At 58.2% G+C, this 15,763-nt stretch overlaps 1 protein-coding gene across 5 annotated transcripts; it reads right to left on the bottom strand.

Moving 5' to 3' along the window:
- Positions 1 to 1,127: 1,127 nt before the first annotated feature.
- On the bottom strand, positions 1,128 to 14,320 carry SEMA6C (semaphorin 6C). Of its 5 annotated transcripts, none has more exons than XM_057530748.1 (20): positions 14,085 to 14,319; positions 12,034 to 12,083; positions 10,134 to 10,305; positions 8,445 to 8,559; positions 8,097 to 8,160; positions 7,884 to 7,940; positions 7,406 to 7,507; positions 7,090 to 7,180; positions 6,763 to 6,882; positions 6,495 to 6,583; positions 5,953 to 6,170; positions 5,537 to 5,668; positions 5,111 to 5,263; positions 4,695 to 4,868; positions 4,277 to 4,423; positions 3,907 to 3,984; positions 3,727 to 3,782; positions 3,503 to 3,547; positions 3,048 to 3,143; positions 1,128 to 2,642 (listed from the first exon to the last, which is right to left on the bottom strand). In XM_057530748.1, exons 3-20 carry the CDS (start codon positions 10,249 to 10,251, stop codon positions 1,597 to 1,599), a joined length of 2,901 nt encoding a protein of 966 aa, XP_057386731.1. In that variant the 5' UTR covers positions 10,252 to 10,305; positions 12,034 to 12,083; positions 14,085 to 14,319; the 3' UTR covers positions 1,128 to 1,596. The 5 variants fall into 5 exon arrangements, with proteins under 5 accessions (XP_057386731.1, XP_057386749.1, XP_057386741.1 ...); XM_057530766.1 differs by lacking the exon at positions 14,085 to 14,319 and adding an exon at positions 13,930 to 14,019; XM_057530758.1 differs by lacking the exon at positions 14,085 to 14,319 and adding an exon at positions 12,748 to 13,076.
- Between the last annotated feature and the right edge of the window lie 1,443 nt (positions 14,321 to 15,763).

Genomic DNA, 15,763 nt, shown 5'->3' on the forward strand with positions numbered 1-15,763 from the left:
GTTTGAAGGAACCACCATCTCACAAGATACCATGTTTTCTCCTTTAGAAAGGGTTTTCACGTACATTATCGTACTTGAGCCTCTCAACCCCATTTTTCAGGTGAGGAAACAGAGGCTTAGGGTAGAGATTTGACTAGGCAGGATCACAAGCAGTAAAGGGCGGAGCTAGAAACCATCTCAGGGTTCTTCAAACTGTTCCCAGCGGATTCCTGCCGAGGGCTTTTAGGCAAAAAACCGGGAGAGGAACTGGCGAGGCTTCCTTAGCTGCAAGGCGTGGTCTGGCCTCCAGGCGGCGCCAGCGGCAGGGTGGCCTAGGGCTCCAACCCGGTGGATATCCCCGCCACGCGCCGGTAAAAACCAGACTTGTAAAGCCGCAAAAGCAGCCACCGCCCGCGCGAGGCCTTAAGCGTCTTTAGCTCCAGGTAGTGGGCGGGGCAGGCCGTCCTGTTCGTCCCTCTCATTGGCCCTCGGGAGTAACGGACAGGTATCTGCACCCAGCCCGGGCCAGAGGAACCTCACGACACACGCTAACTGATCTTCCGCGCGCGGGGCTGGAGTGCGGCCCGGGAGTCCGGGAGAAGAGGCTACGCATGCGTGCAATAAAATACGCTTCTCGGCACCCCTCTGGCTCCGCGAAGGGGAACTGCTGGGGCAAACCCCTAACTTCACCAGGACTTTGCTGGGTTTTTTTTTTGCAGCCTACCCCTCTTGCGACCCAGGTTTTTCCAGCCAAATTCCCTTTATGACAAGATTTCCTGATGCGAAACTTCAGTCACTTACGCTGCAGCTTCATTTTATTTCTCCAAAAATACCCTCCCCCCACCCCAGAGCATTCTACGAAAAAGTCCCTCTTATCTCGGTCCAGAAACGTGCTCGGAGTACCCTCCCTAACCCCACCTAAATTCTAGCCGGGGTCTCCTGGGCCCTGGTTCATCTCCACGCACCATTTCTTAGCTTGCCTGCTTCAGGAAATCTTTCCTGATTAACCCCGGTGGGAGCGCAGCCATCCCAATTACTCGGGAAAGAGCTCAAGGCCAAGTTGAAGGCAGAGATTCTGGAGAAAAAGGGCTCAGAGCAGCCGACCGACTCCCGCCCCGCCCCCTCCGCGAGTAAAGTCAGGCAGCGGCTCGGGGACACAGCTGTATTGGGAAGGGGAGGCTCCTACACAGTAGGAGGAGGCACGTCCCAGGAGGCCCGAGGACTCTGTACACAACGGGCGTGGCGCAGCCCCGTCCGTCCGCCGTGCGGCCCGCCCGGGGCCCAGTCTCTGGAGGCCCGGAGGGGCGAGTTAAGGCAGCTTGGCTGAGGGAGGTGGGGGAGTGGGAGTGTGCCAGTTCCCCCCGAAAAGCTGGCTCACTGAGGGGGCGAGCTTCTCACCTCCCACTCCTCTCTCGAGGACAGGGGGAAAGACAGTCGGCAGTCAATAAATAAACCCGGGGCGGGCAGGGACCCCGGGAGACTCTCAGAGTCCAGGAAGGCTGGAGGTGTGGAACAAGGAGAGAGGGAGGTGACCTGTCCTTGGAGATGCGTCCACGCTCACGGCCTTTGAGGGCATGGGCCTCGAGGGTCCCATTTGAGGCCTTGGAGCAGCTCCCTTTAAAAGTTAAAATGGTTGCCACTAGGGACGGCCGGCTGCGAGGAAGGCCCGACGAGGGGAGGCTTCAGGGGCACCTGGGGCTTCTCGACGTCCACCCTCTTCAGGGCGCGGCCCCGGTGCCCCTCAGGCCGGCCCAGGTACAGGAGGTGTCTCCCGACACCCCCGGAGTACCTGGAGGGGCCTCCCGAGGGGACGCGGGTGAGCAGCGCGGGGGGTGCACGGTGCGTGGAGAAGGGCAACCTCCGGCTGCCGCCCACCCCGAGCCGGGGAGCTGGGGCGGAGAGAGCAGGCCGGGTGGCGGGGGCCGGGCGCTTGCCCTCCGGGGGCACGTCCAGCCTCCGAGGCGTTGCACAGTCCCGGGGGAGCAGGCTGGGGCCGGCAAAGAGGGTGGGGGCGGGGGCGGGCTCGGGCGGCAGCGCTCGCGAGGTGAAAGGGGCGGCGGCCGGGGGCTCGGCCTCCTTCCTGGGCGGCTGCGGGCCGTGCAGGTAGCGCAGCAGTTCCTCCAGGGTGGTGACTTCCACGGCTTGCCCGGGACAGCCGGGCGGCGGCGGCCTCACCAGCACGCGCGGCGCGGGGCCGCCCGCCGTGTTGCCGCCCCGGGCGCGGCCCCGGCCCTCCTTGGCGTTGTTCCCGTTCTGGTTCCACTCCCAGGGACCCCCGGCGTGGCGGAGGTGCTTGACCGGCAGCTCCGGCGTGGACTCCGGGGTGGGCAGGCAGGCCAGCTCCGGCGGGGGTACGCCCTCGGGAGGAGGCAGGAAGGTGGTGTAAAGCTGGGGTGTCTGTGCCCCCTCTCCGTCCTTGGACGTTGGCTGCGGCTCTGGGCCCGCCCCGTGCAGACGGGCCAAGCTGCGAAGGGAGAGAGGGCGCGGGAGCCCCGCAGTCTCGATATCCTTGCTCCGACGTCTGTGGGCGCGGCGACAAGCGCAGGAGACCAGGAGGCCAGAGACCGAGGCGCCCAGGGCGAAGGCTGCGGCCACACAGGCCAGGAGGAGTGGGATGGGGACGGAGCGGGAGACTGAGGCTGGCGGGAGGTCCCGTCGCACGCCTGCCGACCGAGAGGAAGGAGGGAGGCTCAGCGAAGGTAGGCCAGCGGGATGGCAGGTTCCGAAGTGTCGCCTCTCTCCTGCTGCTGCTTAGCTCCAACGCAGCTTTGACCCTCTTCAGGAGTCACCTCCCCTGACCCCTCAACACACACAACCCACCGAACTACCTTTCACACGCAAGCTAGAGCTTGGGCCTGGGGAGTCCCCATCCCAGCTCTGGCCCCTGTAGCCATGCCAAGAGCAACTGCAAAACTCTGCCCGTGCTGAGGGAGGCGGGGCTGGGAGGGGAGGATCCAAACAGGCATTATTAGTGAGCACCAAACAGCGATCAGGGAGGGGCTTAGAATTCTTCAAGAATCAGCAGCCCCACACACTTCACTCCTGTCCCTCCCAGCCAGCCCCCTTACCCTGAGTGTGAGCTCCAAGAGTGGAAGACTGGGGCCGGGGGTGGGCATCACTGGGGGGGCTTGGGGTCTCAGGGGAAGGGCCAGGACTCAGAAGCACTGGTGACAGAGACCAGGTCAGAGCCAGTGAGGCTCCTGCTCTCCACCTCTGATACCCATTCAGTGGGTCCCCGCACCCCCTTTGGAGCCCAAAGGTCCAGAACTGCAGCCTTCATTTTCCTCTGGAAATGGGGAAGGGCTCACCATGCAAGGCATTCTTTCATTTATTTGTTCAAAAACTATCTATTAAGCACCCTATTATGTGCCAAGCACTGAGCTATGTGCTAGGTATTTGGAGGATGCTAACCCTTTTCTGAGACTCTCTCAGGGTGTCCAGGGTGCTGGTCTGCTGCTGCCATGGGGCACAGACTTGGGTGAGTGTGGGCTGAGCAAGGTGAAGTTGGGACAATAGAACTCACCATAAGCAGAATCCCCTGTGCCAGACTGACTCCCAGTAGCTCCATCTATGAAAAAGGGAGAGAGAGGGTGAAGATGGGGGCAGAGGGAAGCTTCATGAAGAACTGATGGGCATGACTGTACCACAGAAGGAGAGAAAGACAAAAGCCCACAGCTGGGATGGTGTCTATGGCCATCAGAGCCATGCGCGACAATGGCTACAGCTACCCCTGCCCCTTCTGTTTACCTTGGCAGTCATCATGCTCCATGGATTCCTGGTTCCCAGCTGGATGCACATCAATCCTAGGAGGAAATGGACGTGGCTCAGTGCAGGTATACATCTTGCCCCCATCCCCCACCCTAGCCCTCAGCTTCCTCTCTTAGTGGGGAACTTTCTCCTCAGGAGATCCAGGAGCCTCTCACTTACCCACCAGGTCCCCTGATATCCACACAGCCTCTGGAGCTATCCCATCCACAGTATGGGTCCTGAGAAGCCAGACAGCTCCTAGGGAAAACAGTCATGTGAGGCTGGGGCCCTCTCCACCCTAATCACTTTCCATTCCCCTGCCTCTTCCACTCTCACCCTGGCTTGCAGGAGGCTCTTAGCCTGATACTCCCATCCTATCCACCCCAATCCCTAGTCCAGTCCCTGGTTACTGCCCACCTGCAGAATGCTTGAGATACCCAGCCCCAAACCATCCCCGGCGTTTCCCTGCCACCCACAATGCCTGTGTTCCTGTGTGCCTGCAGGCCCAGAGAGCCCACCCAGGCAGGGCCTGACCTCAGGTCCCTCTCACCTCCGACAGGCCCCATGCCGGGCACATCGACTGAGAGGGAGGTAGATGACACAGCCAGAAAAAGCCACAAAGAGCCTGTGACCTTCAGTGTCCAGCTCCAGCCCTATGACCCGCCGTGCTGTTTGGGCTGCCCGCTTTCCACTGCACCTAGGGTGAGGCCAGAAGGAGTCAGAGATGGAGCAGGTGAGGCTCCTTTTTCCCTGGGTGAGTTAAAGAACAGAAGGGGGGGAGGCATACAAGCAACTGAGTACAACTCACAGGGCTACTCTGCCCCAACACAGTGTCCAGCTTCTCGCCAAGGCCCTCTCTCTTCCCCACAACTTCCAATATTGGAGTCCCCACCCCATCCCCATATCCCCATCTACCACTTCACATCCCATCCCTGCTCTGCAGGGGGCCTGCTGGACAAAGAGCTCACCGGGAGGGGCTGTAGGCATCGATCTCTTCCAACAGAATGGGCTCAGGGCCCCCAGATTGCCCCCATGGGGGCAGCACCTTCAGCACTGTCCCATCGTTGGAGCCAAGGAACAGGACTGTGGTATTACTGTAGGGACCAGCCATGCCATCCACAGCTACCTGGGTCAGTAGGGCCCTGGAGGGATAGGCCTCAGGTCAGGACAACCTGACCAGTGGAAGCTTGAGTGTTTCAAGGACAGCACATGTATCTGGGTACCCCCTTCTCTGCCCTTCCCCCAGCCCAGTGTTTCCTTCTTAGCTCTCTCCCTTCCACTTTCACGGGTTCTTCCTCCTACCAATATGATTTACATGGTGGGGTCAGGGAAAGAGAGTGGCTGGTGGGGGGAAGGCAGTGGTCAGCATTTCCTAGCCCCATACCTGCTGGTGAGGGTGAGCAGAGGCTGATGGGTGGCAGGCGGCACGGCAGGGTCCAGGAGTGGGTGAGCCTTGATGAAGGTCAGGACATCATCAGGGAGGTCTCGAGAAGAGGGGAACAATGCAGCTACACCTACTCCTGCACAGGATCCTGGCCTGGTGGACACAAAGGGAGAGGGAGCCTTAGGACAGGGAGCTGGGGCTTGGTTAGGCTCTGTGACCACCAGCTACCCACTGCTCCCAGACATGATTGGTAACCCTTGTTCCGCCTACACACAGACATTCACACTACTGCTTCCCTTCCCTGCTGCCAACCCGCTACAGCCCCCTCCCCAGGCCTTGGACACCTTGCCCACTTCTCATAGTCCCATTTGGGGAGCACACACTGCTTGTTTCTACCTCCACAAAGGCCACCCCCACCCTGCGTACCTGGGGGAGGGGACCCTGTCCTCAGACACAGGGGTCCAGGCCCCATCCAGACTCCTCTGCTCCTTGAACTTTCCCTCAAACCCACGCTCAATATCATCCAGGTAGAAGGCACAGACCGCAGAGCCGGGGATGCTGAGGGAGCCAGAAAAGGATGTGGGCTAGGTGTGGGAAGGGACAGCACAGTTCCTCCTAGGTAAGACATGGCGGCTCCCCTTCATATACCGTATTAGGGCGGAGACTGAGAGGGTGGGGCAGCCCCTGGGGGCCACGCTAGGAGAAAAACGGTGGGCAGAACAGCAAACTGGCTTTGAATGGAGCTTCCGCTCACTGCCCTCATCAATAGGCGTTGAGAGAGGAACTTGGATGCTGGTGGGGCAGGGGACAGATTGGGCCACATTGGTTAGTCTGGTACCAACCTATTGGTCTGGGTGGTGAAGACCCCAAAGAGAGCAGAGCGGCCATACAAGTTCACAGGCCCTGTCAAGGCCTGTAAGACGTCAAAATAGAAGGTAGAGTCCCCAGGGACAGAGCAGTTGAGCCGCAGCTTCAGGAAGGATGTCCAGTGGCGGTCCAAGGCCCGAGGTGAGCCGCCCATGTCACGCTTACACACACGGGCCACACGGGAGAACTGCACCTGTGTGGGGGAGAGTTGGAGACGAGGAGAACGGTGAGAGAGAACCCCAGGGCCAGCAGGGTGAGAGCAATGTGGTGAGTTAGAGCACCAAGAGACAAATGTTAGGGGCACAGCAAAGGAAGGGTGTGGTCGGTCAATGTGGGTCAAGGTGAGGGACCTAGCAGGATGCGGGGGCAGCGGCCTGGGGGCTACTCCAAGTTGGGGCCTCAGAGTCCAGGGGATTGCGTTGTGGAGATTAGGGCCAGGAGCTCTCCCCTGAATGACTGGCTCCTCACCATCCAGCAGAGCCCTCTAGCTACCCACCCCTGGTGCCCACTTCCTTACCCTCCCCAGCCGGGCGTCCTCCACAGAGACTTCTCGGAAGAAGAAGTAGACATGGTCTCCATGCTCCAAAGCGTGGACAAAGTGTGGCTCTGAAGGGGGAGTGAGAGGAAAGGTACGGAAGAGAAACTACACCTGTTCAGAAGCTCCTGGCCCCCCACAGCCTCTCCCCTCTGCATACATGCTCACCACTACCACCATCTGCCTGCCATCGACCGCCCCCTGCACCTCCTCCCCAAGAGCAGCCTCCCTGCCCTAGGCCCGCCCTGACCTCGGAGCCACTTGGAGTCGTACTTGGCGGAGCGGAGTGGGGGCTGAGGCCCAAGGCTTCTGTAAACCACAGCGTCACTGGCCTGGAAGTCCGCAGCTGTGGCTGAATACAGGCTGCCCTCTGGAGGGGTAGGGTGGGGTCAGGGGAGGGCTCAGGGATACGTGTCTTGGCTCTTCTTGGGCCTCCCACACCCCTCCCTTGGCCTGACCCTCGCCCCTACCTTCACCCTCCACTCAGGAGCATGGGGGAAAGACCAAATTAGGAAAGGGGCTAACGTGGGAGATCCCTCCAGCCACATGCCTGCTGCTCACATGCCCAGGTGCACACCTGCAAGGACGGCCACGTTGGACTGGGTGGCATCAAAGGGGCATCGAGCCTGCCCACTCAGCTCCTCACCCTCCTGCTGCAGCGAAGTTATCTGGAGGCAGAGGAAACAGGTTCTTGGAACCCTTGGGGTATTGCGAGTCTGGCTCCATAGCCCACTTCCTCGTGTCCCCTTGCCTCCTTGCTCCACCCCTTCCGGACCCCTGCACTCTGGGCACTCCTGTTCCCCTACCCCTGCTGGTCCATCCCCACTGAACTGATTGCCCAGCTTGGGTTCTTCTCCCACTCCAGTCCTGATGCCCCGCCCTCGCCTTTGTACCCCATAGCTGCGGCACACGGGGCTGAATGAGTTCGTTCCACAGGCAAGGAGTGTCTGGGAGTCCCAGGGAACGAGAACACGAATGTAGTTGTAGCACTCGTCCTAGAAAATCCAAAATTCTCGGTCAGTGACAGGGCTGCCTGGGACTGGGATGGGGTGGGGGGTGGGGGTCACAGGAAGTAGGGCTACTCCACTTGAGCCAGGTAGAGCAGTGTGGGGTAAAGTCCCAACTAAGCTATCTACTCCTAGTCCTGTGGCCTTGGGCAAGTTCTTTGGCCTCTCAGAGCCTCACTTTCCTTTTGTGTGAGGTGTGTGAAGGAAGCTAAAAATCATGAACTCCCTTTCCTGTACAGTTTCCTCTGTGGAGCAAGATGAGAGAAGTGGGGGGGGGGGGAAGTGGGCACAGTGGAGGGCCACTTAGACAGAGCCTGGAGGCAGGGTCATCTCCTTCCCTCAAGATTCTCATCCCACTCCTCACCGTCAGCTTCCCCCGCACGGCACAGTTCTCCATGTCTTGACTCCTCCATGTTAGATACTGGAGGGAGAAGTAGAAGGGGAAAAATCATGGGGCAACCTGGGACCACCTCACATTATGGCTCCTCCTGGAGTCTTCTACCTGCCCACTTGATCCCGGTTAGACCTTTCCCAGCCTCATCTCCATGCCTCAACCTCCTCCCACACAGCCCCTCACCTTGTTGGGCACTAGCCCCTCCCCTTCTTCTTGGGCTTGAAGATCGAAGGAGAAAACGTGATCCCTGAAGAGACAGGCGAGGAGGGATCAGAGCCAAGCCATGGATCCCCACCCGAACTCTTGAGCCTCCCACCTTGCCCGTGCTCAGCTGCTCAGGGACAAACAGTGCCCTCTCTCCTCCCCCTTACTCCACAACTTGGCAGTTGTGCTCTGGGTCCTAGCATGCCCATGTCCCATGGCTTATACACCTGCACGTGTCCCCTGCAAGATGTTGCAGTGGCCACACAGGTCCCATGCCTGCCCAGGAGCAGGCCTGTCAGCCCCACAGTGGTGCCACAGCCAGTTTACCGGGCAGCCACTAGCAAGGTCCGGTTCAAGGTCAGGAATCTCTGAAAGTCCAGCCCAAGTTCTGCCACCACAGCATCATCCTCCAGGCCCCGGAACCAGGATAATGGGGAAATACCTAGAAGGCACAGAGAGGTGGGTGCTGAGGACCAGCCAGAATACCACGTACTCCCTCAACACCCTCTCCAACCAGATGAAACCCAGCCACGGACGTAAAATGGATATGTGAGATGAGTTGTGAGGTATTAATAAAGCTATTAATAAGGCTATTAATAAATGTAATACCAGCTAACTCTGAGCACTTAACCTCTGCCAAGCACTATGTTAGCAGGTTAGATGCATTGTCTCACTTTAGACAACAACCCTATGAGGCAGGTACTAACATTGGCCCCATCTTACAGATGAGGAACCTGAGGCTTAAAGCCATTAAGAAATTTGCACAGCTCATTTAGCTTGGAAGTGGCAGGCACCCCAATTGAGATCCAGGTCTGTCTGACTCCAGAATTGAGCCCAACCCCTTCTTGGAACTGCCTTAGGGCTAGCAATTCCCTTTCACTCCCACATTGTACACTGTCCCATGTGGACCATTTACTCACCCCATTTCTCCCAGCCCTCTCTTTGCACCCTCCCCTCAAGGCTCTTCACAGGCCACCTCAGCCCTCCAAGGTTTCTGCCTCCTCTGACCAACTCCAGCATCCACCTGGCCTGATCATGGAAACCACAGTCATCAGCGTTCAAAGGGACCCCAGAGTTCAGAGAGAGATGATTTAACATTCGTATGGTGCTTCGCACCACGTCTGGCACATGTGTTTGCTGCTCTTATCTATCCCCCAACAGTTACTCCCAATAACCTAACTGCCATTCCTTCGTCCTTAAATTTACTCTAAATCCTGCATATATAACAGGAACCTGCAAACAGATAAAGGTCCTTCTCAGAAAAAGTTGGCTGGTGGTTTCCCTCATGGTGGGACCTAGACTTGATAGTGATAACGTGGTGGAAAGGGAGGTAAGAGGTGTTGGAAACCACTGAATTAGTCCCAAGCCTTCCTTTTGTAGCTAATAATAATAGCAAACATATATAAATCATTTACTTTGTGCCAGACAGTGTTCTCAGAACTTTACCTGTATTACCTCATTTAATCCCTAAATAACTCTATGAGGTAGAATACTATTATTAGTAGTATTTTTTTTTTTTTCGGCTGCACTGCATGGGTTGCAGGATCTTAGTTCCCCAACCAGGGATTGAACCCGGGCCACCACAGTGAAAGCACCGAGTCCTAACCATTGGACCACCAGGGAATTCCTGGTAAAATACTATGACTATCTTCATTTTGCAGATGAGGAGACTGAGGTAAAGAAAGGTTAAATAACTTGAAGAGCTCACACAGCTAGTGAGCAGCTTAGCAGGGATTCAAACCTGCTAAGGTTTGGTCTGGCCGAGAGTCCACATTCTTTATCACTGAACAATGCTGCCTGGAAGTGAAGGAAGTAGGCCCACAGAGGAGAAGTGACTGACCTGAGATGCCAGCTCACTCTACCTGTCTTCTCCCCTTTTCTGGTCAGGCTCTTAGCTTCCTTGAGACTGAGAGCCTTCCTGCACCTTGCCACCCACACACGGGGTCTCAGTGTCTGTCTACCTGCCAAGACTGAGTGCTGAGCTCATATAGAGGGGGCGAGGTACCAAGCACTCACCTTGCAGGTCAGAGGTCAGCAGAGGGAGGGGGTCCTGGGGAAAGGCAGCCTGGGTGTGGGGAAGTGACAGCAGCAACAGCAGTAGCAGCAAGGGCATGAAGCGGGGGGCACGGGGCATCCTGTGTGGGGCAGCTCAGGCCCCAGGGGGTGCCCCCTCACCCATATGCTGGCCCTGAAAGAGAAGACAGAAAAGTGGGGGAAGGGGTCAAATTTCCTCCACCTTTTGAAGCAGGAGGACTCCTTCCCAGGTCTATCCCCAGAAGACCCAGTGCAGTAGGGAGAAGAACCCTCTCTCTGGCACTGCTCAGTCCCAGCCAGCTGTCACTGTCACTCAAGGCCCTTCCCTGTCCAACTGGCCCAAACTGGCTGGTACGAAGCCTGCCAGCATGACCCCAGGTAAGGACAGGACCCGCCTGCTCCCCCTCCCAGCCTTCTCACTCAACCTTTTCTCCTCTCTCCTGACTGGGCCTGGGACATTCAGTAGGTGACACCTCCTGGCCCCCCTCTTGCTAACCTCTTCTCAGCTATAATTAGACACTGAAGCCTTAAAATTATAAATAGTGACTCCTTGGCACTGGGGAGGAGGAAGAGGGCACCATGTCTGCCTCCCCCCTCCCTCCCGGACCCCCATGGCACCCGGGAGCAATTTAGGCGCTGTGCCCTGGTAGAGGCAGCTGCGAAGCAGCCATCATTGTCTAGGGTTGAGGAAGAACAGAGTGGGGGAGGCAGCCTAGGGGTCTTTGTCCTGGTCTAAGCTCACGCTTCTGGGGCCCTTCCCATTGCTAGGGAGAAGCTGAGTGAGTAGGGAGGGGAGTGGGGGAGGGGGGCTGTCTTAGCCAAAAATGAATCTGCATCAAAGCCAGATCAGAGGCTAAATTTAGCTCTGGCCGCAGCTGTCTGCCCGACCACTGTGCCCCCTCCCAGCCTCCCTAGCCCCCTGTTCCCTCCCTGACTCCTAAGAACCACTGCATGTGCTTAATGTGGGGAAAAGCAGACCCACCCGCTATTAGGAGCCAGGCATAGAAGGGGCTATACTGGTGAGGAGATATGGCTGAACATGTCTCTCCTTCCCTTCCCTTCCCTCTTCGGACTGCCTTGGAATGAAAATATAAATAATTCAATGACAGCCAGGCGATTGTAGCCCAAAGTCCGGGAAAAGATAGATATGGTGGAAGGGACGGTGAGACAGCCCTCCTTCCCACCCATCAGCCTCCATCAGCCTTCCCCAGCCAAGCTGACCCTGGCTGGAACCCACAGTGGGAGGTGTACACCAGCTTCCTGCCTTCCCCTGAAGTTGAAGTGAAGGGCTGAGTAGGCTCGGGAAATCAGGTCAGGAAGGGTGAGACTCCTTCCTTTCTGTGAACAGACAGTCATCCTTCACTAATCCTTAGTTGCCTGTCCCGCCATGTCCCCTAAAGAAGAGACCCTGGGCTTCCAGGCTTAGCCCATTCCATCCAACAACTCCACTCTCGGAGCCAGGACCCACGTGTACCCCACCCACAATCCAGCGTCACTGGTGGGGAGGCTGACGCCAGATGGGGTCCCAAGAGAGCTGGAGGAAGGGAAGGGGTAGGAGCACCTAACGATGACCCCCTCCCCAGGGGCAGAGCAGTCAGCTAGCTAAAGACCCTCTGGTGCTGAAAGGCCAAGCCTCCCTCTGCCACCCCCGCCCCATGTTTCTGGATGTTGGTGCTCCCAGAGGAAGAGAAAGGGACACAGCTTGTCTCCTATCCACCCCCTCCTGCCCCCTCCCCCACAGGTTGCCCTGGGCAACTGGTATCTTCACCCAGGAAACAACTTCAGTTTCAGGCAAGTGGGGAGGACAGTCAGACCCTCTTTCTGCTCCCAGGCCATGCCTGTTTCCATCCGCTGCCCTCAGGAGCTGTTGCCCTTTCCTTACCTGGGGTGGTGACTCCTGTGGGGGTTTGAGGGGGATAGGAGACCTCTGACCTGATGGAAGAAGGGACAGAAGGAGGGAAGAGGCTGAGCTATACCTCCTTACCACATCCAATAGAAGTGAATGTGAACATTCAGGAGAAGTCTAATGAGGCTAGGGTAGGGGAGATGCTGCCCTGGAAGTCGGGGGCACATTGACATTGAGCTTAATTACGAAGGTGCTGGCTGCTTCATGCCCAGAGATGTGAGGGCAGGGGCTGGTGCTGGCCCCTACCCAGAAACTCCTGGAACTGCAGGACCAGTCTTGGGAAAAGGGGTGACTGGGAGAGTTTGGAGGGCATGACGACCACTCCCACATTAAAACCTTCAGAATCCAGCAGCCTTCTTAGCAAAAGCTCCCTAGCTGGGGACAATAGAGGCTAATTTGCATCTCATTTGCATGCTCTTCATTTCTAGGCAAAATGCTCTGATAGCAAGCACCCCCAGCCCCTTCCTTCTTCCCAGAGAGCAGTCCCTGCCTCCCTCCCACCCAGTCTCTCTCCACCCTACCCCCCACTTTAGACTGGATTAGTCCAGCCTCTAAAAACACTTGGTTGGCCATTGCATTGGCCCCCTAGACTTAACTATGACATATCTTTAAGGGGGCTTCCCATAGCTGATTTTAGGGAGCAGCATCTGAGCGGCCCCCATCCGACCCCTGGCTTGGGGAAAGGCTTACCCTGCCGGGACCAATCCCAGCTGCTTCATACCCCCCATCTGGAGCGAATGGGGGAGGCCTGGCCGGCTCTTTCTCCCCTTCCTAGGTTCTCCCCTTGCTGGGAAGAGGAAACAGCCCTTCTGTCTCCTCCTGGCCCCGCAGCCACCTCTGGGGAGTGGCCCGGGTCAAAGCCAGATTCTAGCGGGGGCTGGGGAAGGGATGGAGAAGGGGAGACCGGGCAGGGGACAATAGCAGGAAGCCCTCGGGCTGGTCGCCCTCCCCAGTCCACCTTCCTCTAAGGAGCGGGGGGCGCGCCAAGGAGCCTCACGGAACGGGCACGTTCCCTTCTCCAAGACAGTTCCCCCCCACCCTTAGCTCTCAGCCCCAGGCTTGCTACCTACCCTCCCTCCCACCCAGTCCCCAACGAGGATAATCCAGGTGTCTAGAGCCTCGCATGAGGTGGGCCTGAGGCCAGGGGCTCTACGTGTCTCCCCCTCACTGGATCTGGGGCTCCGAGAGGGGCGGGTAGGAGAGTCTGGGCCGGGACCGGGTCCCAGAGCCACGTTAGCGGGAGGAGGGGCTGGAGGGGCCTGCAGGCGCAGACCGAATGGGGATGGGAGCGGGGGTTGGGGAGTGGAGGCGGGTCTCCGAGGCCAGGGAAACAGGGCCAGAGGCTTGGAACCGATGAGGGCGGGCCTGGGGCCAGGGCTGAGCGGGGACCGCGGGCTCGAGATGCAGTCACCAGCTGGGCTCTCCTCCTTGGGAGACCTCGGTCTAACAAAGCCCCAGGGCGAGTGGGGTGAAGGAAGGATATGGGCACTAGGACTGGTGTTTCTCAGGGGCCCCATTCCCGACTCTATGCCCAAGCCAACCCCCTGGGAGGTGCTCAGACTCCCGCTTGCACAAGGACAGAGGTGCAGCTGTAACACCAAAGTCTGGAACGACGTGTTCCCCTTCCCATCCCTGCAGGGGCAACGAGAGGGTCCAGTTCTCCACGGGTCTCGAAGCCTTAATTTCTCTGCTGGAGAGGAAAGAGACCAGGTTTTCCACCCTCTGTACGGTGCGCGCCTCAAATAATTCCTTTCGCGCTCCCCAATCCAAGGGATGCGACTCAGAGAAGCCGGGTCGCAATAGGTGCCCAGACCCTGCGCCCCACAGTCCCGTGACGGGGCTTGGCCACGGTCCCCTCTTCCCTCCACGCACCCCAACTCCGCTGACCCTCTCCGTCAACCAAGCACACATCGCTCTGGCACCCTCCCAGGCGGGTCCCTCTGGCACTTCGGAAGCTTGCCCCCAGCCTTAGGCGCCCCGATCCTCCCCGACGCCCTGCAGCCCCAGCCCTGCTCCGGGGTACTTGCTCCGAGATCCGGGTCAGTGGAATAGAGATCTCAGCGGGCGGGCAGCGGCCGCGCACCGCGCCGAGTTCGCAATCGGTGGTTGGGGCTCTAGCGAGACGTGATGAACGTCTGAATTGGATGGAGCTTGGATCTGGGCTCCCGGGCGCTGTCAGGTCGGGTGAGCCCTGGATCCCAGTCGCAAACCCCACTCCCGCCGCGGCTCCGCGGAGGAAAACAATGCGACCGCCCGGAGCTCTGGGCCGGGCCCCAGCCGCCCCGCCCGCCTCCTGGCCGGACCCGCCTCCGGCCCGCCTCGGGGTCTGCACAACTAATCCGGCTCTCGGAGGCCGGCTAGACACCGCCTTCTCGACACCTCTCCACCAATAGCCCTCGGAGGAGGAGGGGCGCCGGGAGCACCGCCCACCGAGAAGGCCTGGCCGGGAGGTTGAGCTGGAGACCAAAGCCAGGCGCGAGATCCACGGACAGTCGCTGAGACCCGGACAGAGGAGGGGGTCACACGCTTTAACATGGAGAGGCCCTGGGGAGAAATCTCACAACAAGAGAGGAAGGAACAGCAGCTGGGAGGAGAGACAGGAAACCCGAGGACCTCGGCTGGGCTGGGCTGGGCTGTCAGAGCCGGCGTGACCCTCCCTCCCTCCTTTCTCCTCTCCAATGGCTTTGGCTACCCTGCTCCTGGGTACACCTCTCCCCTACTCTGCCCCCAAACCTCTGTTCCTCCTCTCTACTCTTTTTAAATCAACCCCTTTATTTCTTCCCATGTGCCTCCTCTGGTTCATCCTACCCCAGATAAGGGAGGCCTAGCATGCACTTGAAGACTTGAGGCCTGGGAAGGGAAAGGAAGATGTCGCTAGGAAGTTTTCCTTATCCCCATCATCTCCCCTCCCACCCCTACTGTCAAAGCAAGATGGGGTTGGGCCAGTTGGCTAGGAACTAAGGAGCCAGGAAGCCAGGGTGGCCAGCAGTGAGGATGTTGGTTGATGGAAGAGGACAGGTGAGTGGGGCTGAAACCAAAAGAGAGATGTGGAGATCGGGACCAACTGACTCAGAGTCACACAGAAAGAAGAGCAACACGGAGACCTGAAAGAGGGAAAGTAACCAGCTGCCCCAACACCACACAGACTTACTGCCCCGCAGACAAGGATTAGTGATGTCCCATCTTTCCTCAGAGGGCCCTGGACATCCCTCCAAACAGCAGAACTAACTGCTCCTTCTCCATCCCCACCCTCCATAAAGACCCTTTGATTCCAGGAATGTCAGTGGGGAGGAAGAATGAGGCTACTTCAAACATCACTGCTTGGCTCCCACCTGCTAAGATTCTTCCCTGTGTGGGGACTGGGACAAAAGACGTTCTCAAAATTCCTAGGATAGTGGGTGGCATGGGAGACATTGACATTATTGGATAGTTTTATCTAAGCAGGCACCACCCCCCCCACACACACAAACATGGCCGGGTCTCTGGACTGAAGGAAAAGAGGGGCAGGGGTTTGCTACTTCTGGACAGTCTTTAATGGACTGAGATCAGGGTGGGTAGCATCACTGACTGGGCTAAGCCCCAAAGTAAGCAAGAGATATAGACATATATACACACACAATCACAGAGACAGAAATGGAAGGTGAAGCAATGAGATAAACAGAATCAGAAACAATGGAACAATACTTACACAAAGATAACTGCAGAG

The sequence above is a fragment of the Balaenoptera acutorostrata genome, chromosome 1 (genome assembly GCF_949987535.1).
Source record: "Balaenoptera acutorostrata chromosome 1, mBalAcu1.1, whole genome shotgun sequence".
NCBI classification, from domain to species: Eukaryota; Metazoa; Chordata; class Mammalia; order Artiodactyla; family Balaenopteridae; genus Balaenoptera; species Balaenoptera acutorostrata.